Genomic DNA, 27,823 nt, shown 5'->3' with positions numbered 1-27,823 from the left:
TTACTTCTTCGATGCTTTCTCGGGATTCTTCTCATAGGCCTTGCACCACTTGTCCCACTCATGTGCTGCTTTGGCCATGACAGTCTTGAGGTCATCTTTGACCTCTGTGGTCTCCCAGTGTTCATCTTCCCAGTTCTTTGCCTCACCATCAGTCTGACTTGGAGCCCAACCTATGGCCTCAAGGCACTCTGTCTCAGTCGGTGAAGTACCAAAGGATGGGAAGATCTTTGCATCCTTCTCGTGGCATCTCGCCTCCAGGTATCTGTCCAGTAGTTCGAGACGAGGCGAAGGGGTGAAAGAGAGTCTCAACGTATCTTCGTCATGCTTTCCACTCGTGGAAGTAGAGTGAAGTCGCTTGGTCACGTTGCGAGAAATCTTCGCACCTCTGAACGAAGCAGCTGCCCAGACTGCGTCGACCTCGAGTAGACCTCCGAATGGCCAGATCAAGGTAAGCATGATATCAGTTGCAGCAGATACGGGCAACAAGCCGGTGGCAATGATCGAGTCTCTCTGAGCCTTGCTCTTGCTTCGCATCATCGTCTCGACAAACTCGGTTCTGAGCTGATCTGGGGTACTCTTGATATCCGCAGGATACACCAGTATCATCTCCTCCAAACCGACTGTGCGATGAACTTCTCCACCTTCAGCATGCTCACGCTGAGTGTGCTCTTCAGATCCTTTATCGCCGTCTAGGTTGATCCTGTTGATGAACTCGAGGTTTGAGGTCTTAGTATAACCCATTGCTGTATTGATCGCCTTAGTAGCTTTGCTTTTGACGCCCTTCCAGCTTGCGGTTTTAGCAGTTGACATCTTTGCTTCACGCACTTCTTCCTGCCATTTGCGTTGCAACTTGTGAACCTTGGTCTCTTTCTCTCCCTCTGCGGGTGCTTTGAGGGGAGGAGGAGGTGGAGTATATATCAGAAACCTGGTCGGAATAGCATCTGGAGCGATTCCATGGAGTTTCGGTTTTGGAAATGGGACCAGGTACGCCACAAGCTTGTGCGGATCTCGAGTGTAATGTATGGGTGAGGAAATGTCTTCAGTTGAAGTTCTGGCGCTGTTCAATCTCTTAGGAGGGGCTGGATATGATGATTGCACCGGAAGTTGCTGCGAAGCGTCGGTTGAACGAGCAGGTAGTGGAGGTGCCTGTTCGTAGTATGCCGGTGGTGGACCAGAGTCGCTGGAGGGGTTTCCTGCGTGTTGCGGATCCATTTTATCGAGTGATGTTTGGTGCTATAACCTAGACGACTTTGGTGGTACTTTTGCTCAGGAATAATGCGAAAGCTCAAGAAGAGTACGGTCGGTGGTTATATAGGTAGTTCATTGCCAGAGTCTTTCACCACAGCCCGTCATGACGACTTTGTTGCACACGCGGCCGTCTCAATTGACTTTCATTGGTCAACACAATCGTAGCCATATGCAAACAAGGAATGCACCAACTACAGCCGCAAACCAGCATCACGAGCAAAATGCCTTTTCAGTGAGAGCAATCTGGTTGTTCTTATCACCCGCTGCGGCCGTACGTTGACGACTACGAGCTTGGTGTCATACACAGTCAAGTTTGTCCGCAACCATCCGAAGCTTGCGGATTTTGTGGGACAAGGACACAAGATGAAGTAACACAAACCGACATGTTTAGAATAGCGCTCAACAGACGAGTTTGATCATGTCATTGCGATTCATTCGAAGTTCGCCCGGTGCCGTGGAACATCGCCAGATAGGAACACATCTTGATCGTTTGGTGTGCGCTTCGGCCCTTCATGCTTCGGCAGCTCGGATATCCACGTCATTCTTCGCAACCTGTCTACATCACTGTTCTGCCTCTTCACAGCGGTTTTCGTTGTGATCAAGATAAATAGAAGAAATTGACTATCTCCAAATTCACATATCTTCCACACTGTTTCACATCTTTGCTACACACTGTCACGTACTTTGCCACTACTGTACACCCCATCCTCTGTCCATCAACTTTCTTCCTTTATCGACCAAGATGAACGCAATTCAAGGCACTCACCAGGAGGGCGAGTACAATACTCCAACCCAGCACGATCACTATGGCGCTTTGTAAGTGAGATCATGCTATATGTGACTTTCAACTGCTGTGAGTACCGACAGCACCGGAAAGCATGCTAACTGTTTTGTGCATTTAGCCAGACTGATATCTATAAGAAGGGAATGTATGACAACGTCGTTCCTAGTGTCACTACCAACCCCAATAAGCTCGAGCAACAAGCAAAGGAGAGCATGACCAGCAGAGGTTATAACTACGTTGGTGGAGGTGCTGGTGAAGGAGCTACCATGGACGCAAACCGCCTGGCCTTCAGGACCTGGAAGATGATCCCTCGTATGCTTCGTGACACAACCCACCGAAGTCTTAAGACGACAATTCTAGGCAAGGAGTATCCGACACCTTGCCTGATAGCTCCCATTGGTGTTCAGCAAATCTTTCACGAAGACAAGGAGGTTGGAGTCGCTGAGATTGCTACTGAACTCGGCGTTCCTTACATCCTTTCAAGTGCATCTTCATCCTCGATTGAGGAGGTTGCTAAAGCCAACGGTGATGGCCACAGATGGTTCCAGCTTTACTGGCCTCACGACGAAGCTATCACTGAGAGTATGCTCAAAAGAGCCAAGGAATCTGGTTACGAAGTCCTGGTCGTTACTCTGGACACCTGGTCCCTGAGTTGGAGACCGTAAGTTCCGTTAACTGTTATCTCAAGGGAGATATGCCGATGAATTTTACTGACAATTTGATGAAGGCAAGATCTTGATTCGGCCTATGTACCATTTATGAAGGGGATTGGAGATGCCATTGGATTTTCTGACCCTGTTTTCCGTAAGCAGTTTAAGGAAAAGCACGGTCAAGAGGTCGAAGACAACATCCACGACGCCTCGCTGGAATGGCAAGGCAAGGTATTCCCTGGTGCTGCTCATACCTGGGACGAGGTCCAGCATCTGAAAGACAACTGGGACGGACCTATCGTCCTCAAGGGTATCCAACACCCCGAGGATGCCAGGAGAGCGGTTGAAGTCGGTGTCCAAGGCATTGTTGTCAGCAACCACGGAGGCAGACAACTAGATGTATGTGACGTTCTTCAATGTCGAGGAATAGCACTAACCATATTCTAGGGAGCCATTGGCAGCCTTGAGATGTTGCCAGAAATTGTCGAAGCAGTTGGAGACAAAATCGATGTCTTGTTCGACAGCGGTATCAGAACCGGCGTTGATATCATCAAGGCACTCTCTCTTGGTGCTAAGGGTGTTCTAATCGGACGTCCTTGGGTCTACGGTCTTGGTGCCGGCGGTAAGGGAGGAGCTAAGCAAGTCCTCCAGGGCATTCTGGCAGTAAGTCTTCTTCAAACTGACATGGAAACAAACGAAATAGCTGACAAGATGTTCAGGATCTTGATCAGAGTATGGGTCTTGCTGGTATCTCTTCGATTGCAGAGTGTGACAGAAGCATGCTGCGTCGCACCTTCTATCCTGGAGACAGACACTCTAACAACTAGATCGCGGTGTATGCTTGCTTACATGGTTGCGAATCATGAAAAATCACGTTCTTGATGCGACAGAACATAGTGATATCTGATATACGCAGAGCGAGCTGGATGAAACCATGGTATCCTAGAAAACTAGCTACTAATTATTCCTATATACATTGTTTCCTTCTCTCTAAGTTAACTTAACATCCATGCCAGCCAATCCCGTGTCTTGGACATTTCTTTGAGCCCAGCCTAAGCATAGTCGTGTCCAGGGTTGCCTGATCACCATGTACACCAGATATGACTTTGCATGCAAACAAGTCTTTGAGCAACTAATATTTGATGATGGCACCACGGGTTAGATATGTGAATATGTTATTAGAGCTCTTTGTGCTGAGGTCTGTCGTAAAGTACCTGCAGAAGTGCATGATACTTTTGCTATGGATGTAGTCTCCACCCAGAATCCGATCAGATAGTAGATATTTTCACAGCGAGGATCATTCATGGAATGCAGCTGTACGTTGCGATGGCTTATGATGGACTGATGCCTTGGAGCCGGAGAAGGAGGGCCAAAATGATGAGCAAGACTGATGGGGATATATTAGGATCGAACAGGTGCTGTTAGTTCAACACCCAGATGACCCGGAAACTTTTGTACTATTGATTGAACATTTTTCTTAAACTGCTAACTTCTGCCCGGCTGGCACAATTGGTCAGCGCGTGAGACTTTTATGTAATAGAGATCTCAAGGTTCAGAGTTCGAGCCTCTGGTCGGGCGTTGCTCTTTTTGCGAAAATCTCGGCACTTTTGCGACAGCATGGATGGCAATCGGCTGCATCTTTACCTCCATCTTCAAAATCTGGAATCGCAGCATAGATGATTGTCTCAGTCTAGTTGCAAATTGTTAGGAAACAGCACTGTATGAAGTTTTGTGAGTTGTAAGCGGGCTAAGATTGACAATGCTGGATCCTCACATGTTAATTCAGATGGGGCTGATTTCACCTCCCACCACTCGTAAAGGTAGAGATGGATGACAGGGTAAAGAGCGTGTACCATGTATTTTGTTCTGTTACTGTACGTACTGAGCATCTCCTCGTTCATCTCACAGCTTTGCCTTGCCGGCCACTATACTACGCCACTCCCCTTCACCAAACGGCTCATAGGTATTGCCTTTTGGTGGTAGCCAGTAGAGTGTGTCCTTCGAGCCAGCTGTTCCCTGAAAAACCTTCTCGGGATCTACACCCTCTCTCCTCAGTTGGGTTTTGTTCTGCTTGTTGTTGTGCATAGTATGCGCTTGGTCGTCCTGTACGAACCGCAGGAACAATGGTACGGCATATCTGGGAAGCAGCTTTCGTGAATGGGAGAGGAAAGCCTTCAAATTAAAGGAAGCACGATCGGCTGGCTCGATGTAAACTGCAGCACAGCATGCTCTGCCGTCATGGCCTGATGATAAGAATGTTAGCATTTTAACATCAACAGATCAAGTTATACTTGCCTGGGAGTTCAACGCCATAGACATTAGCTTCCTTGACGGACGGAAACCTGCCCAGACACTCAGCGACCTCAGCCGTGCTGCAATTCTCGCCCTTCCAGCGGAAAGTGTCTCCGAGACGATCCATGAAGAACCATTTGCCATCCGATGATCTTCGCAGAGCGTCGCCAGATCTGTAGTATAGATCTCCCTTCTCGAAGACATCCCTAGCATATTTCTTCGCAGTGGCTTCGGGTGCATGCCAGTAGCCTTTGAACACATTTTCGTCAGGAACCTTGACCAGCATCTCTCCACCTTCCTCGTATGGTTGGCGCTGGGCGAACCCAGTTTTCGGATGTCTCCAAATTTCACCTGTTTCGTAGTCCAACTTCACTGGGACGTAGGTGTTTTTGAACATAGCTCGGAATACTGCTCCATGGTGTCCAACTGCATCTGCAAAATGGTCGTTTCGGCTGAAGTTGGTCAGAGTGAAGACACCTTCAGTGCTGTTGAAGAACTCCATAACATCCGCCACACCAAACCTTTCTTGGAACTTTCTCCAAACGTCCGGTCTCATACCGTTGCCATGCATTAGACGGACTTTGTGATCTTTGTCTCTAGGCGAAGGTGGTGCGGAGAGCAGATAGCGAGCAGTCTCACCTACGTATACGAAAGCAGTGGCGCCAGATTCTCTAATCTCATCCCAGAATCCGGAAGTTGAGAACTTGCGTCCAATGGCCAGTGTCATACCAGAAGCCATACAACCAGCAGCGATCGTAGCCCCGGTGCCGTGGTACAAGGGCATGCAATCATAGAACACATCTCCGTCAGGCCCCGAGCTTTGGTATGTGAGGCGTCTGCGGTAGTTGCTTAGGAACCAAAGCCTTTCGAGGTGAAAAGAACTAGCCTTTGGGAGTCCAGTAGTACCAGAAGTGTAAATGCCAAGGAAGGGTGTTTCCCCATTTACATGCTCTCTGTATCGAGGGTCTGGTCGCTTGGGCCTGATAGCACCGATCAATGCCTTGGTCGATGGTTCAAGGATGACAATCTGTACGCCTAGTTCTGATTCAATTCTATCGCGGCACTCCTCAACTCTCTGTCGACACCCAGCGTCCTCGTCTACCACAAGGACCTTGCTGTTGCTTATTTTGAGGCAATGCAGCAGCGAGTCGCCTGTAAGATTATAGTTGATCATTGCTGGGGCAGTACCAAGAGCCCAAGTGGCAAGCTCGGTGAACATGAACTCTGGCGAATTCTGAAGATATATGGCAACAGGTTCACTAGGGCGAACTCCTTTGGTCAACAAGAACTCGGCATAGCGGCAGGCTTGAGCGTGTGTTTCGGACCAGGTGTAACATCCAGTTTTGGACCAGATACATCTTGTGGAAGAAGGCAGACGTTCTACTTGATGCTCGAACTGAGTCCAAAGCGAGGCTTCTCCTTTCTTGACTGTTACGATTGGTCTGTATCAGAGCTCTGATCAAGCTTCACTCTAGAAAATTCCATGTTTGCAATTACCTGCTCGATTCCACTCGAGTTGAGCTCTCTTGACATTCCAGAGATCCCGCAGGTCTTTGCGAACCTGGAATTTACCATCGATGTATGCGGCAGCAGCGACGGCGGCGCCAGCAATTGTAGCAGTGCCTGTTGCGGGGTAAGTAGGTTAACAAGCTATGCATGATGCAATCTACCTAGGTCCATGGTATTGTGAAGGCTGAACAAGAAGAATTAACAGATCTGAGGCACAACGTTTGGTGAAACAGTCTGCTCAGCAAGCAACGTGCTTGTGGTTGTATATCTACCTACCCTTGGCCCTCGGCTGACTATCAACGATCGGCCGTAAATATGGAGCGGGGTTCATTAGGGTGTTTAAACAATAGGGAAGGCGCTAGCAAGCAACCGGCCGGCTGGCTGGGAATACCAAGCTGCTATAGCCGTTGCTAGCTCTGCAGCACAGCATGTAAGTGTAGCTGTGCCTCAATGCAGATAAGACAAACATGAGTGGTGCATGTCAGAGGGGTGCGCACTGCGGAGTCACGATAATGGCTTGGCGAACAGATAGCAGACTTCAGGTTACACACTGAATGTTACTAAATACTGTGGTAGATCTGGGAGCCAGAGATCGGACAGACAGCATGGCTCGAAAGCAGTGGCTGATTGCGCGCTGAGTGTTCAAAGAAAGAAAGGCATGACAAAGCGAGAAGAGTCTTGAGACATGCGGCTTAACACAGGCCAAGCGTTCTGCAAGACAGACCTCGGCAAGCCACTGACGATCATGGCAGCACGGCCTCTCAGTACCTGGATGTTAGAGATTGTTTCGGCAGGGATGGAGGGGTGAAGATGAGTAAGTAGGATGTCGAAAGTGGTTTCAGGAGCACACAGAGTGTCTTCACAGAGCAGAGTAGGAGCAGCGGATTGCTGGTCTTTGTGTTTTGAATGTCCAAGCTTTGGGCGCGTAATTGTGAGGTTCGAAACCATGGGCAGCTGATGCTGAAACCCCGTGTGACGATGCTGGAGCAGGGCAAGTAATCTCATCTTGTTATGGATTGATTGACGGATTGTCATTACATATCTTCGACCCTTGTCTCTTTTCAAAGTCTGAAGAATTTGAGGCTCACTGCTCTGGACTGCTCCCACATTTGGTTCGAAGGAGGCTCAGAGGAGGTTCATGCCGCGACCAACGTTGACGCAGGGATTGGACCAGAATGGCGTACGACCTGAGTGCATACGTTCCACCTACGCGGGGCTACATGGTCGAGAGAGCCCAGTCACCGGCGCACAGAGGCCGGCGACCAGATCAAGCTGGATTTGATTCGGTACACAGAGCGCACAACGATTACCTGAACCAGGAGCATGCTGCACAGTCACGGCCCATAGCAGACAAGCAAACACACACGACCAGAGGCACTCAAGCAAGAGAAGAGTCGCGAAGGCGAGAAGCTTCACGACCGGGTGAGACAAGACTTGGTTGTGCCTACCTGCTACAGACGCTGATGGACGACAGCAGCCCGCAGACCGCTTCTCGAACCATCACCTGAAGACAGTCCAATGGCGCAGGACAACGCCTTTCCCGTCTTTCCCACCAAGCGCTCTGTCGCTGCTGCTGCCGCCGCTGCTCAGCAACAGCAGCAACAACAACAACAACATTCACAGAGACCGCCGCGTGATGCATCCAGACCTCGCGATCGTCCACCCACTGCCAACGCTAGCCCAAATACAAGACCGTCCAACAACCAGTCCGATCGTCTGCACCCATCTAACACCTCCCATTCAAGACCATCCACAGCCGATGCGCCTCGTCCTCCACCCCACTCGCGTTTCCAAGAGACTCCAAATACTAGAACACAGTTTCGCAATCAAGAACCAATCCATTCTTCTCCACAAGCTCATTCGCAACCCCTTTACCCACCACAACAGCCTCACCAACAAGATCTGCGCTCTGCTGGTCGAGATGTCCGTCCGCAGGCTCGAGACCAGCGTCATCCCTACCGCAGTCCTCCACAACAAGCTCCAGCACAGCTTGCCCCTCTGCCAACCTTCAGTCCGCCTTACTCAAACTCCTCTCGTCCTTCGACAAGCGATTCTGCCAATGGCCGCGAGCGTCCATTCCTTGCGCCTCTTGATACCCAGGTCAACAACGATCCTCACGATGTCGAGTCGCCTCTGCTAAGCAGTGTGACCGCACGTCATCGGCCGGCCATTGTTCCCGTACATCACACTCCTTATGAAGCACGTATCTCGCAAGCAGCACATCTATCCAATGCTTCAGCTTATCAAGACGACTTTGCCCATCCTCAACAGCCTTGGAACCATCATGCGGATAAACACGAAAGTTTGGGGCGTGTCTACGATGATTACTATCAGGAACCGCCTCGGCCCATGAACCGGGAAGATGAGATAGAAGCTGCCATGCCGGACTTTGACAAGACCGTCGCGCATAAGCGTCAGCCTACCATTGACGAACATCTGAACAACATGCATCTGAACAGTCCTCCCCAACCTGCTCAACCTCAGCCAGGATATCAGACTGCTTCTAGTAAGCTGAAATCTGCCAAATCTACACCAGATATGCGCCAGCGTACTCCTGTGCAAGAAGAAATCAACGCCTTTGACTTCGGCTTCCAGGGTCAGCAGATGACACAATCTCCTGAGCCTCACTGTCCTGATCATGTCCCACAACACCCGGCACAGGCTGTGTACCACCACGCTCAGCCACACTGGGAGCAACAGCGGGATCGCGATCATGGTGATCAATACTCTATGTCTACGCGGCCACCACAACCCCCACAGCACGATCATACCTACCGCGATCAACCATCTACGACCATGGCTCCTATGTATCGACAGCCACAACCCGCACAGCATAACTATGGCTACAACTCCCAGATGCCCATGCGCGAGGCGCCAACTCAGAATCAAATGCGTAACGAAGGCTATGATGTACGAGCAGATCATACGGGTAGGCCTCTGCGAGAGCAGCGGTATGACAAATCGTACGGTCGTGAAGATATGACCATGTCACCTCCCAACCCACAACGAAGTCAGAGCTATGACGATCCAGACCCAGGGCTTCCGAGGCCGCCACAGCAGCAGAGAGCATTCACTTCGGACGACAACAATCTATATCAAGAGCAGCCGTATAATGGGCAGCCACCGATGCAACGAGGTGGGCCTACGCCAAATTCTGGCATGCAACGTGGTCCTGTGCCGTACGGCCAACCACCTAATCCGGCTTTTGATGGATATATGCCTCGCGGGCCTCCTAGGCAGGGCCCGATGCCTAACCAGGGTCCGATGGGTGGTATGCCTCCAGGTTTCCCGCCGAATGGGCAAGCGCGTCGTGGTCCGCCACCTTCTCGACCCATGCCTCCAGGATCTGTGCCTTCGGGACCGAACCCTGGACCCATGAACGGCGGACCTCGATCGCAGTCTCGGGGACCGCCGTCGAGGAGACCAGTTCCTGGACAGCAAGACTTCAGACCAGGAATACCTCCCGATAATCGATTACCTGCGCAGCGCCAACCATCAGGTGACAGGGCTCCAAGTGCACCTGCAGCAGCGAATGGCTTCGCGCCTCCTCCTGCTGGACAAGCTAATTATGGCTACGGGCCCGATCCGACGATGGCAGGGAGAGCCCCACGCCCGCGTTTTGCCATGGAGGACAGGTCTCCGAGTGCCCCTGCTACTCAGAACGGGTTTGCTCCACCATCATCGTCTGACCATTCATTTGGGCCTCCACTAGCCAAACAGCGTTCTGCCCCACAAACGATACCAGGTGCCCAACAGCATGGCTATGGCCGGCCCGTTAACCCTGACGGACTGCCCAGCCATCCAATTCCCGTCAGGCCTGGCCTGAACAATGGCCCCCCTGCACCAAAACCCGCACCAGTACGCAATTACGCGAACAACCCAGACTCATCATCAAACAGTCGCCCCCAATCGCAACCTAAGTCTATTACAGGCGACGATAGCGTTAGCTCTAGTCCAGTGACGAGAGGCGAACTTGATACGTTACGCTCAAAGGTTGATGCGAACCCTAATGATATGAAAACTGCAATGGTTCTGGTGAAAAAACTTGTCGAAGCTTCAACTGTGTTAGCGTCAGAGAATGGCCGCTTAGACGCAAAGTCGACTGCAAAGAACAGCGAGCGGTATGTTCTTGATGCCCACAAACGTGTCAAAAAGCTCGTTGCAGCCAATTATCCAGAAGCGATGTTCTACCTCGCGGACTGCTACGGATCTGGAGACTTGGGTCTAGAACCTGATCCCAAGCAGGCATTCTCGCTCTATCAAAATGCCGCCAAAGCTGGTCATGGCGCTGCGGCGTACCGAACGGCCATGTGTTGCGAGATGGGAGCTGAGGAGGGAGGTGGCACTAAGCGAGATTATCACAAAGCTGTGCAATGGTATCAACGCGCTTCGCAACTACAAGATGTGGCTGCAATGTACAAGATGGGGATGATTCTGCTCAGAGGTCTGCTTGGTCAGCAGAGAAACGTCGGGCAAGCGGTGGTGTACCTCAAAAGAGCGGCTGACAATGCGGATGCCAATAATCCTCATGCTATCCACGAGCTTGCTCGCCTTCACGAAGAAGGAAATCCCGATCCTGCTATAAGCGCTGCAGTGAAGCCGGACGAGAAATATGCACAGAAGATGTACACGCAAGCAGCCAAGATGGGCTACAAGCAGTCGCAATTCAGACTTGGTCAAGCCTTCGAGTATGGATCGTTGGGTCTACCGGTCGATTCACGCAATTCGATTGCATGGTACTCGAAAGCAGCTGCTCAGGGTGAGCACAATTCCGAGCTGGCACTCTCTGGTTGGTATCTCACAGGTGCCGAGGGCATCTTGAACCAATCAGATACCGAGGCATATCTTTGGGCACGCAAAGCTGCGATGAGTGAACCTCCACTTGCAAAGGCCATGTATGCCTTGGGCTATTACATTGAGAACGGTATTGGCTGTCCTGCTAGTCTTGAGGAAGGTAAGAAGTGGTACACGAGGGCCGCTTCGTACAAGTTCCCCAAGGCTGTAGAGAGACTTGAAGAGATACGCAAGGGCAAAGCAGTCAAGCCGCAGCCAAATCAGGGTCGCTTGACCAGAAGCAATCAGAAGAGAGACGAAGCAGAGTGCATCGTCATGTGAGAGCTCTTGGATTTTTAGCAGTGTCTCTAAAGCGTAGTTGTTCAGTGGAACATACTTATGATACCCAATCTTTTTTTCCCTACCGAGATGCGTTGCTTTATCCTCGTGAACATGGCACAACTTGCTAAGATCAAGTGTTCTGTATTCATTATGCTCCTCGGTCTTCCTGTTCCTGTGAATTACGTCATCCAACAAGTCATCACAAGCAGCGGTAAGAAGCATTGAAGCTACATGCATACCACACGCAGGTCAAAAAGACATCATATCTTATCATAAGACTTTTGGACTTGGTACTCCTCCATGGCGACTTCCATAAACTACCTCGTGACCGGTGCGGGCAGGGGTATCGGCAGAGGGCTGGTGCGGAATCTCCTTACACGACCTGGAAACCGTGTCTTTCTCTTGGACAACAACGAGAGTGAGCTGCAGAACACGCTCTCGCTTGCATCGACATGGACAAAGTCATCAGATACCAACAGAAGTTCTTATAAGGGCAAGGTCGTCGACCTGAGCAATCGCGATGAGATCAAGACCGTCGTCCGCGAGGTCAATGAGTTCTTCGACGGCAATCTACATGCACTTATCAACAATGCTTTTGCTACCCCACACATATGGAATGATGGCAAGGGAATGGAGGATAATCTTTCCTCAGACGAGATTATGGATCAGTGGGATCTCAAAATCGCTGTTGGATTAACTGCACCGTTCCTTCTCTCAAGACTCTGCGTACCCATGCTCAAAGGCAAAGACGAATCGAGTGCTGGGTGTATCATCAACATCTCCTCTACTCGAGCTAAACAAGCGGAGGACAATCACGAAGCCTACAGTGCTGCCAAAGGTGGCCTACTCGGTCTCACACAAGCGTCGGCTATAAGCTTAGGTCACAGGCACAACATCCGCGTCAATGCCATCATTCCTGGTTGGATCAACGTTGAAAACGAGAACAAAGCAGCAGATGAGGCCTCGACTCAGTGGGAAGATGGCATGACGGAACACGATCACTCATGGCATCCTGCTGGTCGAGTTGGAAAGGTTGAGGATATCTACAAAGCAGTCAAGTTCCTGGTGGAGTCAGACTTCGTCACGGGCGAGGAGATTGTGGTGGATGGTGGTGTAACACGGAAGATGTACTATCCGGAATGATTGTGACAGTCTTAGCACATGAGGGCGCTGGCTTGGTGCCAGTCAGTGTAGCTGCAGAGATGCAGAATGCTTTCGGAAAGAACGTGGCTCCCAAAGAAATCCCTGGTGAAAAATCGTCTCAATGGTCAAAGTCATCTTCGAATCGCAACTGTGCATTTCAACAGTGCACAAAAACCCTTGTGTTCGCGAAGATCAATTGATCCAGAAGGCATACCCTATGCCAAGACTTATTGTCAATCAGATAAGTGGCACGGATCAAAATGAAGCTAACAAACTAGGGCACGTTCATTGACCTATCACGCACAAGTCCTCTTTCCCACAGGGCGCGCAGTCTTGTCTGCGTCGCCGAACCGGCGCTGAAGAGGATTCACATCAGACCATAATTTGGCGTTGTGTGATGAATATGAATACGCAAGTGGGACCCGGACGTGCCGCTGCGGCTCTGTACCAGCATGAATTTTGCACAAGTCCTGAAACCCATTCTTGTCCATAGCAGGATTACCAAGACTCCGTGCTCGGCGGTCTTGAGAAGTTATTCTTGCACCAAGAACTCTCCTTCTCCTCCTTTCTTTTCCTCATCCCAGTTCTCCGCCTTGTTTTCAACTATGCCATCCCACGAAGGTCCGAACATTCCCCAGGCCATTCCAAGAGTTCTTGTTATCGGAGGCTCCTATGCTGGACTTGCAGCCACAGTCAACCTCATAGATCTGTGTGACGGGAAGCAGCCTCGATTTACTTCTGTATCCACTCAGGAAGAACATCCCAAGGTCAAGCTGCCTGTTGATATCACAATCGTCGACGAGCGTGATGGCTATTGTAAGTACCTTTGCAGATCGATATTACTCAGTATCTTAACGAGAATTCTAGACCACTTGATTGGGAACCCACTGGCCTTCGCCTCGGGTGATGCTGCCTCTAAAAGTTGGACCAGATTTCAAGACATTCCTGCTTTGAAATTGCCCAATGTACACTTCCTACAGGGTAGTGTTGCAACTGTAGATTGCGAGAAGAAGACGGCATCGATAGTGGATACTGTCACCAAACAACTTCGTCATGAGAAGTATGACTATCTACTGGTTGCTTCAGGACTTCGACGATCTTTTCCTGTCGTGCCACAAGCATTGAACAGAGACGAGTTCATTGCTGAAGCAAAGGCACATGCAAAAGCTATCAGAGATGCCGAAGAAGGCGTAGTGGTGATAGGCGGAGGTTAGTGTCCATTGCACACCATAGAACAGAAACTAATGATCTTACTCAGGGGCGGTGGGTATTGAAATGGCTAGCGAGATCAAGGTGGTTGAACCCTGGCAAAAAGTGACTCTCGTTCACTCTCGAGATAAACTTCTATCTGCAGAGCCTCTGCCAGATGACTTCAAGGACAAAAGCCTTGAAGCGCTTCAGCAAGCTGGCGTGAAGGTCATTCTTGGCCAGAGAGTGATCGACACGACCGCCATACAGACTGATGATAGGTCTAAATCCTGGAGACTTACCTTGTCTGGAGGGCAACAAATCGCAGCCGGTCATGTCATCACAGCTATCTCAAGAAGTACACCTACCTCGACCTATCTTCCATCTGCAGCGTTGGACAAGGACGGCTATGTCAAGATCGATACATCGTACGAATGACAATCCAATCTGCCTAGACTCCACTGACACTCTACAGGTTACGGTTCAACGGCAACATACCAAACGCAGATAGTCACTTTGCAGCAGGAGACATTGTATCGTGGTCTGGTATCAAGCGTTGTGGAGGTGCCATGCATATGGGCCACTACTGTGCCATCAACATACATCAAGATATGCGTAAGCATCACTACGAACAAACACCAACCTACAAGGAGCTGTCTGAGTTCCCAAACATCATGGGCTTAGCTGTGGGAAAGAAGGCTGTGATCTATGATTCTACAACTGGAACTGCTTCTGGAGAAGATTTGATGGCCAGCTACTTTGGTGATGACTTGGCAAATTCAAGTAAGTGTCATATCATTGCTGTAGGCGTCAACCATGCTAACTTACATGTAGTCTGTTGGAACTATATGAAGCTTGGACAGGCTGTTGCTGTGTAGACTGAGTGCTTGTAGTTAGTGGCCGTTGTATACAGAGCCTGCGAAGATACTTATGGCACGACGTGTTGCCGAGAGAGTTGCCTGTGAACTGTGCAATGCTTTAGAGTGTGAGGAACAATTATATTTGCTTGCACCTCGTCTAACGAAATATTTGCTCGCTATGAAAGCAAAAGAATTAGAAGCTCGGGCGTGAGTACCCGTCTAGTGTCATCATGCCATGCTTCTGGCATGTCAATGCCAATTCGTATCCCAAATCTACCTGTATGCGCCGTCGCCATGCTCATGGTGGTATAGTAAAATCACAGATTGTCCGCCGTCAAAGTGCCCACGCTATGCATCATTGAGAGCCATGAAAGAAAAGAAAGAGGATGTCAGGGCGTCTTGTTCATGTACCCGCATGACCACCCTTGGATCCGATGCCGAAAAAGGTCATTAGCAAAGAAAGCCTGCACTTCAGATGAACAGAGTGCGGAAACCGGACTCGATGGGTGGAGTGTTGACCATGCCTTTGCTGCGAAGCTTCATGCCGGAAGTGGTTGGGCTTTCAGGTCGATCGCCACCAGCCGCTGCCTGCTCCCGCTCTTTGCGAGCGGCCTTTTGAGCCTGCTTCTTCATGTCTTTCTTGTCCCGAGCAGTTTGACGTTGAGGTCCTTTGCCTGGAGCAGGGGCTGGCGTTGATGCCTTCTGTGAATTGAACTTCAGCCTGATAGTGGGTCTTGGACGTGTGTCAGGAACGATGTCGTTCTTCTTGTCAGGCTGTGGTTTCGAAGATTCTGAAGGTTCTGATTTGACGGATTCAGAAGAGTCATTATGTGTCCCGAACTTGGCCCGCGTTTCGTCTGACTTGGCTTCTCCAGATTGCTGTCGTGACGATGGCCTGCGGTCTCGCTTTTTGTTTGGTCCATCCTTGCCAGGGTATTCGTCTTCACTATCGGCTTCACGCTCAACGCTGGAGCTCTCTTGTGCAGATGACAGGCTGCCGTTTTCTTCAGCACCCATAAGCTTGTCGACGGCGGCATCGATGTTGCCTTTGCATTCTTCGAGAGTGCGTTTGATGGTAGGCTTGTCGGCAAGGAATGGAAGAGAGGACGAGACGACGTCGACCATCCAAGGGAGCACGTGAGGTGTCTGAGCTAGCTTCTCTTTCTGTTTCTGCTCTTCGTCGGGCGACAAAGCTTTGACAGTGACATTGGGCGGGCCGGAGTGAGGACCATCGAGGTTGCGGATGGACGAGTAGTGCTCCCAGGCCTACAGAGGTTAGCAGAAATACCGCTTGGCCGGGGCACGATACCAACATGGTAAGCAATATGAGCAACGTCTCGCTCTCGGTCGTCACCAGAGCCTGAGATCATGTAGGCAAAGTCTCGCTGGTAGATCTTGACGTCTACATTGTATGCCGAGCTAAAAGCCGAAATCTCCATGTTGTCACCATATGTGCCACCTTTTGCCATTCTCTCAAGGTGGTTTTGGAACGTGTGGTCTATGTCTGCCTCGGATGGAGCAGCAGCAACGGCGGAGAAGGAGCCGACGTTCTTTCTCTTGGGATTCCTCCGTGTGCCACCACCGGGTTGAGCATCTATGAATTGTTTGTAGTAGTCGGCATGTTCTCGCATGTAGTCGATGACTTTGGAACGGATGACTTGGTGTTCTTTCTGGTGTCCGTACAGCTGATCACTAAGTGCGTGGAAAAGGCAATTTCCTGGCTACATTAGTGGGTGAAGGCAAAGAATATGGAACGACTCCATACCATCACCGAGAATGTTGGCAGCATACAAGCCAAGGCTATTCAAGAGTGGAAATTCTTCTTGACTGCCGCCCATTGTGCTGTAAGGGAGGGTTTATCAGCGAACCAAAGTCAACAACACAGCAGACAGGCATGAGTGCGAGTGGAACAGCAAATCAGAAAGACATGACAGTGGAAGGGTAGAGAGTAAGGGCCCGCTCGGTGATCAGGAGTGAGTGAAGAACAAGGAGCAGAATTGGAAAGCTGGAGGGCTTGCTTGGCGCACGCATCACTGTCACTAGCAAAAAGACTGACGCCCGTGAAACTCCGCCGCAAATCATGAACGCATCCACTGGCCAGAACTTACACCTGTTTATTTATTTGTCGCCGTCTAACTCCGTCCTTCACCATGGTCAGCCTCAAGCTCCTTGTATTGCCCGACTTGCCCTAATCTGGTCGCTTACCTCTGTCTGATTGGTGTGGCCTTGGGCGTGCGGCCAAGATCATGTACTTATCGGTGCCGATTGCGGGCGTGCTCCAGCGGATAGCTGTGATGATGCGGGGCGGAAAACTGCCGACTTGGACGAGGATAACAGAAGTAACAAGTAGGTAGACCGGCAGGGAGAGATTTTGTATATAAACCCAACTTATCCTCTGACTCTAATCACTTGTCTTGTCAAGCTCACTTTTCAAGAATACTGTGTGCGGCAGAACCAGTCACTGCGAGAAGCAGGCAGCAATCACACATCACCCAATCACTTGACCATATAATCACGGTCATCAGTCATGGCACCCCAACATAGAATTGTCGTCTTGGGGTCAGTCTTCGTTGTTGACTCAGAATGATACACCGAGCTGACAATACCCCAGAGCTGGAGTATCTGGTTTGACTGCGGCCTTTATCTTGTCCAAGAACAAGAACTACAGCATCACCGTTGCCGCAAAGCATATGCCAGGAGACTATGACATTGAATATGCATCCCCGTGGGCCGGTGCAAACTATCTGCCGTACGTTATTAGGTAGCTAGTCTGATCCCTGAGGCTGACCATCAAAGTGTTGGCAAGGAAGGCACTCCATCGCAAGAATATGAGAAGAATACATGGCCCGAACTAGCTAGACTCGCCAAGGAGCACCCTGAAGCTGGTATCCATTTCCAAGGTATGCAATAAGAGAGCGCAGCGCTTGAAAAGAGGCTCAAGATCATGCACAGATACCTTGATCTATCGAAGAGAAAAGGACAAAGGTCCTGTCAGTGAGTGGTTTGCAGAACTCATCCGCGAAGATGCATGGTTCAGCAAGGTTGTGCCTAATGTAAGTCCTGATTGAGTATCTGTCTACGCATGGTGGTATGCTGATCTGATTGTGCAGTTCAAAGTCCTCAGCAAGGACGAGTTGCCAGAGGGCATGGACGGTGGTACCTCATTTACCTCTGTCTGCATCAACACGGCAATTTATCTCCCTTGGCTGGTCTCTCAGTGCCTCAAGAACGGCGTTATCTTCAAGCGAGGTGTCGTAAAGCATATTGCAGATGCTAAATCGCTTCATCAATCTGGGAAGAAGGCCGACTTGGTAGTCAACTGTACTGGACTTTTCTCACTCTTCATGGAAGGAGTGCAAGACAAGAACATGTACCCAGCTCGTGGACAAATCGTTCTCGTTCGAAACGACCCAGGATACATGGCTACCACTTCAGGAACTGACGATGGCGACGACGAGGCAGTCTATATCATGCATCGTGCAGCTGGCGGTGGTTGCATCCTGGGAGGCTGTTTGCAAGCGGATAAATGGGACTCTGCAGTGGACCCGAACCTGGCCATCCGCATCATGAAACGTGCAATTGCTCTGACACCTGAACTCGTACCCGAGGGAAAGGGCATTGAAGCCTTGGACGTTATCAGGCACGGTGTAGGATTGAGACCGATGCGCAAGGGCGGCATCAGAACCGAGAAGGAGACAATCAAGGGCCCAGACGGGAACGCGATCAAGGTTGTGCACAGCATTGGTCACGGTGGATATGGATATCAAACTTCATGGGGTTGCGCTGCCGCTGTAGTCCAACTTGTTGACGAGTCTTTGAAGGAGAAAGCTCGTTTGTAGGTAGAGATCAGCAGGCATAAGAAGAATGTTTCGAGCATGAGCCACTAGACAAATTGAGGAATGTGTAACAAATGAGAATAGGACTGCTTTTGTGGCTCTTAAGCATTGATCCAGCTAGGTCTGTTGTTAGTAAATTGTTTCCCATGTCGTCCAAAATTGTAGCAGTTTTATAAGAGAAAGCGGAAGACTGAAGCTCAGGGCTGTTCGCACGGATCGGGAAAGCACATGGTTGCGGACGGGAGTGACGATGGTGGAGCTTGGCAGTGCAGGCCGCAGCCTCGAAGCTCTCTATTGACAGCTTCCAGGTTGCCAGTTCTTTGTCCTCTTAATACGCCTACTCTTCTACCTCTCAATTGTAGATCTTGGATCCTGCAGCACCGCCGTCATGGACTTCTCAGATATCTTGTGGGTAGAAACGCTACGTATGCTAAATACTTAGTAGCTGACACAACTGCGCAGTCGCATTGTCAACCTGGCAACCGGAGCCTTGATGGTAGGACCGCTTCTCTGATATATCCAGCTCTCCGCTGATTGCGACTGTGTCTCCAGGTCTTTGGAGGAATCAGTCAATTCTTCCCCGTCACTGTCCGAGGCACCATCTGCGGCATCTATATCATCCTATTCGGTCTTGCCAATGCTCTTCTTGGTTCACGGCACCCTTCGATCAAGCACGACACATGTTCTAACCAGCGATGCAGAGTTCCAAATCCCGCCTCAGATCGCCAGATATGCATCCTTCATGTTCTCCTTCATTGGACGCGGTGTTTGTACGGCACACGAGCTTCTGGTCTTGTCAATCACATAGGCTGACGAACATGGGACAGTCTACATCTTCATCGGAGGGCTTTGCTTCTCAGGCCACGTGATCAAATACATCATTGGCGGCATTATCATACTTGTCGGTATGGTCTATGTCGCCCTTGAATACGTACCTAGCATCGAGCCTCCGGCCAACATGAGGTAAGTTTCTAGCACCGCTATCATAACACAGAGGTGCTTACGCGACAACAGGGATGCCGATGCCGGCTGGGGAGCTGAGCAAGTCTAGAGTCGATTCGACGAAGCGTACGAACCGCACACGATCGAGACAGCCGTGTACACGGGTTAAAAGCACAGAAGATAGCGATGGAACCGGTCAAAGAGATCAAGAGGTATACACGCGATGGACATGCAGCCGAGATGAGATGGTTTGCCCTATCAATGCAGAGACTTGGAGAGGGCTCGGACTGTATGAAGACGAGAAAAAGAGGAGTAGTATGCAGTGACGGGAGCAGCATACTCTGAAGTCAAATAGTTGAAGAATTGAGCAATGTACAGATCAGTTTACTATGGTATTACAATTAGGAGGCCCGTGTACTGTATATAAAGGTTAAGACGCCAAGAAAGTGGTACAGCGCGCGCCGTCACTTTTGCGACAGATTGAACCATCGAGAAATCAATCAACCAAGTCGACTCAAACCGCCCGTCGCATCCAACCCTTTTATCACAAGTGCGATCGCGTCGCGCAAGCACAAGCACCACACATCACACAATGAGACTCACGGCCGAGCTTGTGCACAACTCGCTCTCATACCTCAACCCGCTCAAGGAGCGCGAACTTGACCTGCGAGGTACTACTATCCCTTATCAAGAAAGAACAGATACTATACTTGAACTAGCTGATTCATAGGCATGCAAAAGGTCACAAAATCCCTGCCCTAGAGAACTTGGGTCTCATTACCGTATGTTTGCCTGCCCACCATCTATGCGACTCTGGCACAATGCTGATCTGAACCCGCCGCCAGAACGAAGATGCCATCGATTTTACAGACAACGACCTTCCCGCTCTGGCAAACTTCCCAAAGAACCATCGATTGAAGGCTTTGTATCTCGGCCGGAACCGCATCACCGCCATCGCCCCAGCCCTGCACAACTCCATCCCCAATCTTGACACGCTTGTCTTGACCCAAAACTCCCTTTCAGAACTCGGCGACCTTGAGCCTCTGTCCGACCTCAAGAAGTTGACACATCTGACCTTGCTGGACAACCCCGTCGCCTCAAGAGAGGTTAGTCATACCCCAGTACTCGTCCACTACAAGTCTTGATTCTGACTCGAGACAGAACTACCGTTACTGGGTCATCGCAAGATGTCCATCTGTCAGATTCCTCGACTTTCAGAAGGTCAAAGATGCAGAGCGCAGTAAAGCCGCAGAGCTCTTTGGCACAGTGGCCGAACCCACCGAACTTGCCCAGAAACTTCTCTCGTCACGTTCATCAAGATCGCTCAACACCGCCTCATCAAATGCAAATGGCACCGACAAGATCTCGCGTGTCAAGCTGACCGACAAGGAAAGAAAGCGCATCGAGGAGCTGATCAGGAACGCAAAGACTCTGGCTGAGATTACTCGTTTGGAGAAGGCTCTCAACGAGGGCAGAATACCTGCAGGAGTTCTCGAAGACGCAATGGATGCATCATGAATGTTGAAGCTATGCCCTATTCTATTACAGGGTTAGTTCCATACCATTTTCACGCTGGCATCACGTGGAATGCCGAAACGCCATACGAACCACGAGTTCGCCAAAAAGCGATTTCATACATGCCGAGCGAGCACTGAGATCTGGGAGGAAATTGTGGCACAATCATGAAAAAGCGACTGCTCTCATTTGGGCTTTGTTCACGCTCTGCTAGAAGTGCGAGCTGGCTTGTTACCCCTCCGTCTTCTTAATTCAGAATCTGATTCACTCCAGAGCTCTTCATTTTCCATGCCTGCGCCCTCTGTCTGTAATTCCTTGAATTCACTTGTTCATCGCAAAGCTTCTGGCATCGTCGTCGTCCTCTTCACAGCCCGCCATAGCAGTTTCCATGCTGCTGCTGGTCTTCACGCCGTCCGCGCTGTGCGGCAGCAGCTGCCTTATTTCGGTAGAGTCGGCGGCTTCGAAGTTCAAGGGCTGCATCATGAAAGAAGTCTCGTTAGCGAGTGCTGAGTATCCAGAGCTCTTAGCTCCGACGGTCGACATTGCGGTGGTGGTGACTGACTTGATCGTGTTGCTTAGGCTTCTGGTGTGAGCGACAGCACGCTCCAGACGAGCGTCGCCCTCAGACTCCTTGGTGTTCAAGGGATAGGTGACAGGGACTGGGCGGTTGTTGATGAGCTCACGTCTAGTGTATGCAAAGTCAGCAGGTGAGTCTTCGATATAGACAGTAGGAAAGGCAAGACTAACTCATGCTCAGTAAGGCCGGCGAGCTCAACGTTGATGCGCTTGAAATCAGTCGGTCCGCTCTGGTGCGCAAAGGCGTCAGTCAAGTCAATGTCAACAACGGCGCAGAACTTACGATGAGCAAGAGGGTGTCTTCTTCGTCGCCGCAGCAGAGGAAAGCCTTGATCTTCTTCCAGTCGATAGGCATTTTGCTTTGTTTTCGTTGATCCGTGAAAGAAAGTAAGTTAAAGAAGAAAAGATCTTTGTATGCTGGCGCAAAGTGAGCTTCTCTGGATGCCGAGAGTTGACTGCGCACGGAGACAGCAAGTCTGTGTGTCTGGATGCCGAGACTCTATAGCAAACGGAGCAAACTCGTGGTGGAGCACAATCTCGACGGCCTGTCCGACGAGAATAAGACAGTGGTAGGTGTGTTAGAACGTCGAGAGATTGTCTCAGATGGGCTACGAGTCGACGACGAACAGGACGAACTCGACGTGAACGAGAGGCTTTACAATGGCCTGTTTGAATCCAATAAGATAGTGGTAAGTGGTTCGACTGCCGAGAGGGTGTCTCTAAGGGGCTAGAGTCAACGCTGAACAGGGCAAACTTGACGTGGAGAAGAAGACTTACAATGACTTGATCGACGAGAACAAGACAGTGGTAAGTAGTTCGGATGTCCAGAGATTGTCTCGAATGCACCAATACTAGACGACGAACGGGGCAAAGTAGACGTGAGGAGAAGGCTCACAATGACCTATGCGACGCAGATAAGATAGTGGTAAGTGGTTCAAGTGCTGGGAATTATCTCTAGTGGGCTAGAGTCAACGTTGAACAGAGCAATCTCGACGTGGAGGAGGAGATTTATAGTGGCTCTTCGACACGAGCAAGACAGCAGTAAGTGTGTTCCAATGCTGAGAGAATGTCTCAACTGGGCCGAGAATCAATGACGAAGCCGGTAAACTCGTCACGGACAAGTGTCTATCGGTGCCAACGAGACAATAGTAAGGTCGATGATGCTGAGCAAGTGTCTCTCGTGGACTGTGAACCGACGACGAATGTGGTATGCTTCTCGAGAAGAGGAAGAATGGCCTGTCAACCCAAACTTTTGAAGACAAGGGTACTCAAATGTGCTTGAGGATGCCGAAAGGATGTCTTTGATGTACCGAGAGAATTGGACACGAATTTGGTAGACTCGTCGTCGTAGAGAGGAGGCACGATGGTCTATAGAGCAAAGAAGAACGTGGTAAGTGTGTCTGAGAATTTCTCTAGTATTCCGGGAGTCAACGACGACCACGGCAAATTTGGCGTGGGGGAGATTAGGTATGGGCTATAACGCTAACTCTTGAGGACAGTAGTGAGGTTGTTCGAGAATGACGGGAGGATGTCTCTGGTGTCAAAAGTCATCGACAGGCGTGGTAGACTCTTTGTGGGAGAGTGTCCTGGTCGTTTACCGACTCAAGAAAGACAGTAGTAAGCCTGCTCGAGATTGGCGAGAGATGTTCCAAGGTCAAGAAACTCGTGGAGAAGAAACACAATGGTCTGCCCGATGCCACAGAGTAGTATTTTGATTCGAGATCGCCGAGAGATGTCTCTAATGTGTTGAAATCAAAGATGAACTTGGTAAGCTCTTTTTGCTGAAGAGACAGGACGGCCTACCGATACAAACAAGACAGTTCCGGATGAAACAAAGAAGCACGCAGGTAATTTCAGCACAACCACGACGAGGACAAAGGACTCGCCAAAGATGAAACAAACGTCAAGAATAACAACAGCCAGCACATGGGCAGATTCCCAAATGACAAGCAAGGTAAGGACAGGTCGTGTGCAGACATGCAATTAGAAGTACAAGAAAAGTTCAGTAAAAGACGAGTATGGCCATGTCTGGACCTAAGAGAAGAACAGAAATCAGCAGACCTGGCGGCTCAGCTGCAAGTTGGAGATTGTAGCATCTTGCAGAAGATTGTGTTGACCCGACAAATCCACAAGAGTCTCAATCATTGGCAGATACCGAAAGCTTGATGAGGTCCGTTTGCCTTGCTTGAGACAATCCTTTACTGATAAAGCCATGGGCCATGATGGGTGGCACATTCTTTCTTCCCCTTCCGAGACAACCTTGCCGAACAATATCTTTGGAATGCTTCGGCATGCCGAGGATTGCATGACATTGCAACCAGCAACTGCCAAGGACGATTTTGTTTTCTCTCATCATTCTTATCGGAGAGCACTCCTGTGTGCATATAGACCAATTCTCTCTTGAGTTCGAGGATCCGATGATGAGGTCGTAATTCATGTTGACGGGAGGGATGATGTCTCAGCTTGGATTCGCTGTGCTACCTAAACGTACTTCTGCATGAGAATGTGAACATGCGCCCATTCCTCCTCTCAACGTCTCTTTTGAGTTTCATGATAAGGATTCTCATGGTCCTTTGTCGATTGCATAAATCAAATGCAATGATCGCACTGGCACTGTGCATTTATTTTGGGTAGTTCTTGATGTGGTAGCTCTTGAGCCTGGAGAATTGATCGAAGCCGAATTTTGACAGGGTCTGTCCCTTGCCAGACTCTTTCCATCCGACCCATGCAAGGTCAGGTGCAGGGTAGTCGCATCTGTTAACAAAGACAGTACCAGCTTCGACGTCGTCGGCAAGTTCGTAACCCTTTTCGGTCTCCTTTGTCCAAATACTGGCAGTCAAACCAAATTGGCTGTCGTTCATCCATTTAATGGCTTCAGCATCATCCTTGACCTTCATGACAGGAATGATAGGTCCGAAAGTCTCCTCAGTCATGACATCCATCTTGTGCGAAACATTAGTCAGAAGCACGGGAGCCACGTAGTTTCCATCGGCTGGCGGCGACTCGAAGGAAGAGTTCTCGGGCGTCATATCCTGAGCACCCTTGGAGATAGCATCCTTGACATGGGCGCGGATTGTCTCAGCGGAGCGCTTGGAAACGACAGGACCAACGTGTGTGGACTTGTCGAAGGGATCGCCCAACTTGTAGTTGGCCAAGACCTTCTGGACTTCCTTGACAAAGTCGTCGTGAACCTTCTCATTGACGTAGACGCGCTCAATGCTGCAACAACTCTGGCCAGAGTTGAAGACAGCACCATCGACAATTTCTTCTGCAGCCCATGCCAGATCGACATCAGGCCTGATGTATGCGGGGTCCTTTCCACCTAGCTCGAGTCCGACTCTGGAGTCGACTCTGTCGCTTGCGGCCTTCTGTACGGCAAGACCACCAGCAACGGAGCCGGTGAAGCAGACAAGCTGGATGTTGGGATTCTTGACCAACTTCTCAATCTTTTGGAAGTCACCGCAGTGGAAGTATTGAATGACGTCCTTGGGAAGACCAGCTTCGTTGAAGGCAGAAACGACTTGTTCGGCAATGGTTGGTGTTTGTGGGGAAGGCTTGATGATGACAGTGTTGCCAGAGAGAAGAGCGGGAACAATTGAGTTGACGAGAGTAAGGTATGGGTACTAGATGGGTCAGTAGTGGTTAGCACCGCACTCTGCAAGGCGAAGGAGACTCAGGCGGACTCACGTTCCAAGGGAAGAGCACAAGGACAGGGCCCAGGGGAACCTTGCGAACGAAGCGCTTGAAGCCATCCTGAGGCTCACCAGGAGTATCTGACAGGGCGTCTTCGGCAATCTTGAGCAGGTACTCGCCACGGGCGACGGCTGTCTTCACCTCGACGGCGGTATATGCGATTGGTCGACCCATCTGTTCTGTGATCTCCTTGGCAAGCTCATCTTGCTTGGATGTGATGATGTCAAGAGCCTTCTTGACATATTTCTTGCGTTCGTCCAGCGAGGTCTTCTTGTATGAGTTGAAGGCTTCAGCTGATCTGCTGGCCAAGTCGCTGAGCTCCGAGTCGCTGAGGCCTTTGCGCTCGATGATACCCTTGTTGGTGATGGGCGAGATTGTGGTAATTGTTTCAGCCATGATTGTCATTAGTTTTCAAAGGAGAAGACGAGTCTGTAAGAAGACAACAAGTCAAGTTTTGGAGATCACTCCGTCGTCGGCCTGGTCCCTTGGTAGTCTTATCGCCGCCCTATCGCAAAATTGTGGGGCTCGTTGCATCATCAGGGTTTCAAAACACAATATATGCACCTGAGATGCTCGCTGTTGCACAATTATGCTGAAATTTGGAATGTGCATCATGCAACTGATATTTCTTGAAAGGGGAGGAGTGAGTCTGCATTCTCCCTACGTGCTGACGACAAAGAGAAGAACCCTCCCTCCTTACTTGTGCAGCTCAGATGTCAGCAACCTTCGTGGCCACAACTGCAGGCTAGAAACGAAGGTGCATTCACGCCAACAGTGCAACGGTCCATCACACATTGAGAGGTTGAAAAGGGCTACCGACTCTGATTTACCATGTGCTTACTTGGAGCAATCCCATCGCCAGTCGATTTGCATCCGTTGATCGCTTTGGAGCACGGTATATTGCTGTGTTGTATACAAGCTATTCATTCGCATCACCTTCCCTTAGCTCTTCCAGTCTCTCCATCAGCTTGCTGTCCAAGTCCCGATCCATAATTCCAAGTTGCTGCTCTCCTTAGACTGCATTTCTTCTCTGAATTTATTGGCATCACCTCCTTCTGTTTCGTGTCTATGGCCTCGATGCCTTGAGGATACCATCTTGCGCGAGAGACTTCATGGAAGATTGATCATTGAGCTGTCTAAACATTCCCATCCTTACAACTCTTGACAATGGCATTGTCAAGGTGACACGCCACTGAGCGACACATTCAGCCTTCATTCTAAAGCAGGATACGCTTCTGCATGGCGTGCGAGCCATGCATTCACAAAGGCTCTTCTTAAGACTAACTCTGCCCTCAGTCTGGTGTCTCTTCATGGCCTGCAAACTTGATTCTCCTCATACGGGCTTTCTATTCGAGAAATGTCTCTAAACTTCAGATGAGAATTATCCTCGTCTTCTACGGGGTTATCAATCATCAGAACAAATTCTCGAGATTCAAACGATTGCAACGAGAACAAGAAGCCAGAGGCCAGCCCAGAACTAGCTCAAAACAGCTAGCGTGGGGTGCCCGAGTCACACGGTCGTCGCTGCAACTGGTACGTCCGATCTGAGGATATATAGACCATGATCAACAGACCAAATTAGCATGGGCAATCCATCATTCTGCAACAAGTCGTGCAATATCAATTTGAGAGTGCTAGGGGATCTGAAGACATGGAGGAACTGTCCTAGGGAAACAGATGGTTTCATCAGAAAGTCTCGAATGGATCTCTGAGAATCATACTTCGAAACCTTGTGCAAGAAGAAGCTATTCCTGACTGTGCAGACAATTGATCAGGAGTCCAGATAGCGAGAGTTGCTAGCGATGTTAAGGCAACCATATCGGCAAGCACAGGTTGATGACATGCTTGCCGGGGAAGTCAGCGGATGATGCTTGGAGCGATGCCCTGAACCGCAAGGCGATGTAGAAGTTTTTGGGCTGCTGCACTGTTGAAGAGAGCAGAGGATGACAGCGCTCGAAATGCTCTCGAAACGCCTACAGACTGCTGTGCTATTGAAGAAGCATACTAGGGCGACAAAGTGTTCCGAGCTGCCTCATGCAAAAAGCAGACCATTCGAATACAAATTTGAATGAGAGAGCTGAGCAGGGAGGCTCTTCAAACCTTTATATTTGTGAGTGGCACAACGCATTGCTGCTCGGAAGGATGTAATCAAGGTGAACACTGAATCGAAGATGCCAGTATCGTTCCTGACGGGAGGTGTCTTCTTGTCTATTCGTTTCGAGAGCCTGCAAAGAGGGCCTCGGCTGCATCCAAAGATACTCATGAGATAAATCGCTCTTTCTGCTACTACGTTCCTAGACAATCCCGGTTGGGTACAGAACAAGCTCGCCGATATGCTTCGGGGACACTCAGGATTGGGGACAGCGGAAGAAGCCCGCACGATCGCTTGTGAACAATCGTGAGAAAGTGGCAGACAGAAGCAAGGCGCTCTTGGGACTAGCAATGGGTCTGCATGAACCACCAGAGGAATTG

General features: G+C 50.1%; 12 protein-coding genes across 12 annotated transcripts; 7 read left to right on the top strand and 5 right to left on the bottom strand.

The window, feature by feature from the left end:
• M437DRAFT_56529 (uncharacterized protein) lies at positions 1-1,212 on the bottom strand (the record flags this gene model as incomplete). Its single annotated transcript, XM_041023065.1, has 1 exon — positions 1-1,212. One exon carries the CDS (start codon positions 1,210-1,212, stop codon positions 1-3), a length of 1,212 nt encoding a protein of 403 aa, XP_040876693.1.
• Positions 1,213-1,990: 778 nt separating this feature from the next.
• On the top strand, positions 1,991-3,509 carry M437DRAFT_68987 (FMN-dependent alpha-hydroxy acid dehydrogenase; the record flags this gene model as incomplete). The annotated part of the gene is made up of 5 exons (XM_041025204.1): positions 1,991-2,064; positions 2,151-2,693; positions 2,760-3,081; positions 3,130-3,345; positions 3,402-3,509. 5 exons carry the CDS (start codon positions 1,991-1,993, stop codon positions 3,507-3,509), a joined length of 1,263 nt encoding a protein of 420 aa, XP_040876692.1.
• Positions 3,510-4,584: 1,075 nt separating this feature from the next.
• M437DRAFT_78109 (acetyl-CoA synthetase-like protein) lies at positions 4,585-6,654 on the bottom strand (the record flags this gene model as incomplete). The annotated part of the gene is made up of 4 exons (XM_041026939.1): positions 4,585-4,925; positions 4,978-6,402; positions 6,472-6,597; positions 6,645-6,654. The coding sequence occupies 4 exons, from the start codon at positions 6,652-6,654 to the stop codon at positions 4,585-4,587; spliced, it is 1,902 nt and encodes a 633-aa protein (XP_040876691.1).
• A 3,453-nt stretch (positions 6,655-10,107) lies between these two features.
• Positions 10,108-11,598, top strand: M437DRAFT_56386 (HCP-like protein; the record flags this gene model as incomplete). Its single annotated transcript, XM_041023045.1, has 1 exon — positions 10,108-11,598. The coding sequence occupies one exon, from the start codon at positions 10,108-10,110 to the stop codon at positions 11,596-11,598; it is 1,491 nt and encodes a 496-aa protein (XP_040876690.1).
• Positions 11,599-11,898: 300 nt separating this feature from the next.
• M437DRAFT_78107 (NAD(P)-binding protein) lies at positions 11,899-12,741 on the top strand (the record flags this gene model as incomplete). Its single annotated transcript, XM_041026938.1, has 1 exon — positions 11,899-12,741. The coding sequence occupies one exon, from the start codon at positions 11,899-11,901 to the stop codon at positions 12,739-12,741; it is 843 nt and encodes a 280-aa protein (XP_040876689.1).
• Positions 12,742-13,346: 605 nt separating this feature from the next.
• Positions 13,347-14,807, top strand: M437DRAFT_87559 (FAD/NAD(P)-binding domain-containing protein; the record flags this gene model as incomplete). The annotated part of the gene is made up of 5 exons (XM_041028661.1): positions 13,347-13,557; positions 13,609-13,950; positions 14,000-14,357; positions 14,405-14,712; positions 14,764-14,807. 5 exons carry the CDS (start codon positions 13,347-13,349, stop codon positions 14,805-14,807), a joined length of 1,263 nt encoding a protein of 420 aa, XP_040876688.1.
• Positions 14,808-15,260: 453 nt separating this feature from the next.
• M437DRAFT_56540 (cysteine proteinase) lies at positions 15,261-16,627 on the bottom strand (the record flags this gene model as incomplete). The annotated part of the gene is made up of 3 exons (XM_041023070.1): positions 15,261-16,055; positions 16,103-16,506; positions 16,555-16,627. The coding sequence occupies 3 exons, from the start codon at positions 16,625-16,627 to the stop codon at positions 15,261-15,263; spliced, it is 1,272 nt and encodes a 423-aa protein (XP_040876687.1).
• Positions 16,628-17,316: 689 nt separating this feature from the next.
• On the top strand, positions 17,317-18,628 carry M437DRAFT_56391 (FAD dependent oxidoreductase; the record flags this gene model as incomplete). The annotated part of the gene is made up of 5 exons (XM_041023046.1): positions 17,317-17,348; positions 17,401-17,538; positions 17,586-17,689; positions 17,742-17,842; positions 17,900-18,628. 5 exons carry the CDS (start codon positions 17,317-17,319, stop codon positions 18,626-18,628), a joined length of 1,104 nt encoding a protein of 367 aa, XP_040876686.1.
• A 385-nt stretch (positions 18,629-19,013) lies between these two features.
• Positions 19,014-19,676, top strand: M437DRAFT_56229 (COPI associated; the record flags this gene model as incomplete). Its single annotated transcript, XM_041023010.1, has 6 exons — positions 19,014-19,033; positions 19,088-19,121; positions 19,178-19,274; positions 19,327-19,395; positions 19,453-19,588; positions 19,640-19,676. 6 exons carry the CDS (start codon positions 19,014-19,016, stop codon positions 19,674-19,676), a joined length of 393 nt encoding a protein of 130 aa, XP_040876685.1.
• A 483-nt stretch (positions 19,677-20,159) lies between these two features.
• Positions 20,160-21,085, top strand: M437DRAFT_56481 (L domain-like protein; the record flags this gene model as incomplete). The annotated part of the gene is made up of 4 exons (XM_041023059.1): positions 20,160-20,238; positions 20,309-20,349; positions 20,413-20,673; positions 20,729-21,085. 4 exons carry the CDS (start codon positions 20,160-20,162, stop codon positions 21,083-21,085), a joined length of 738 nt encoding a protein of 245 aa, XP_040876684.1.
• A 318-nt stretch (positions 21,086-21,403) lies between these two features.
• Positions 21,404-22,013, bottom strand: M437DRAFT_78101 (uncharacterized protein; the record flags this gene model as incomplete). Its single annotated transcript, XM_041026937.1, has 3 exons — positions 21,404-21,767; positions 21,830-21,888; positions 21,942-22,013. The coding sequence occupies 3 exons, from the start codon at positions 22,011-22,013 to the stop codon at positions 21,404-21,406; spliced, it is 495 nt and encodes a 164-aa protein (XP_040876683.1).
• A 2,266-nt stretch (positions 22,014-24,279) lies between these two features.
• On the bottom strand, positions 24,280-25,747 carry M437DRAFT_56240 (betaine aldehyde dehydrogenase 2; the record flags this gene model as incomplete). Its single annotated transcript, XM_041023013.1, has 2 exons — positions 24,280-25,281; positions 25,346-25,747. 2 exons carry the CDS (start codon positions 25,745-25,747, stop codon positions 24,280-24,282), a joined length of 1,404 nt encoding a protein of 467 aa, XP_040876682.1.
• Positions 25,748-27,823: the final 2,076 nt, after the last annotated feature.

Source organism: Aureobasidium melanogenum, assembly GCF_000721775.1.
Source record: "Aureobasidium melanogenum CBS 110374 unplaced genomic scaffold scaffold_24, whole genome shotgun sequence".
NCBI classification, from domain to species: Eukaryota; Fungi; Ascomycota; class Dothideomycetes; order Dothideales; family Saccotheciaceae; genus Aureobasidium; species Aureobasidium melanogenum.
Note: the sequence above shows the minus strand (reverse complement) of the source record. Positions and strands in the feature narration are given on the sequence as shown.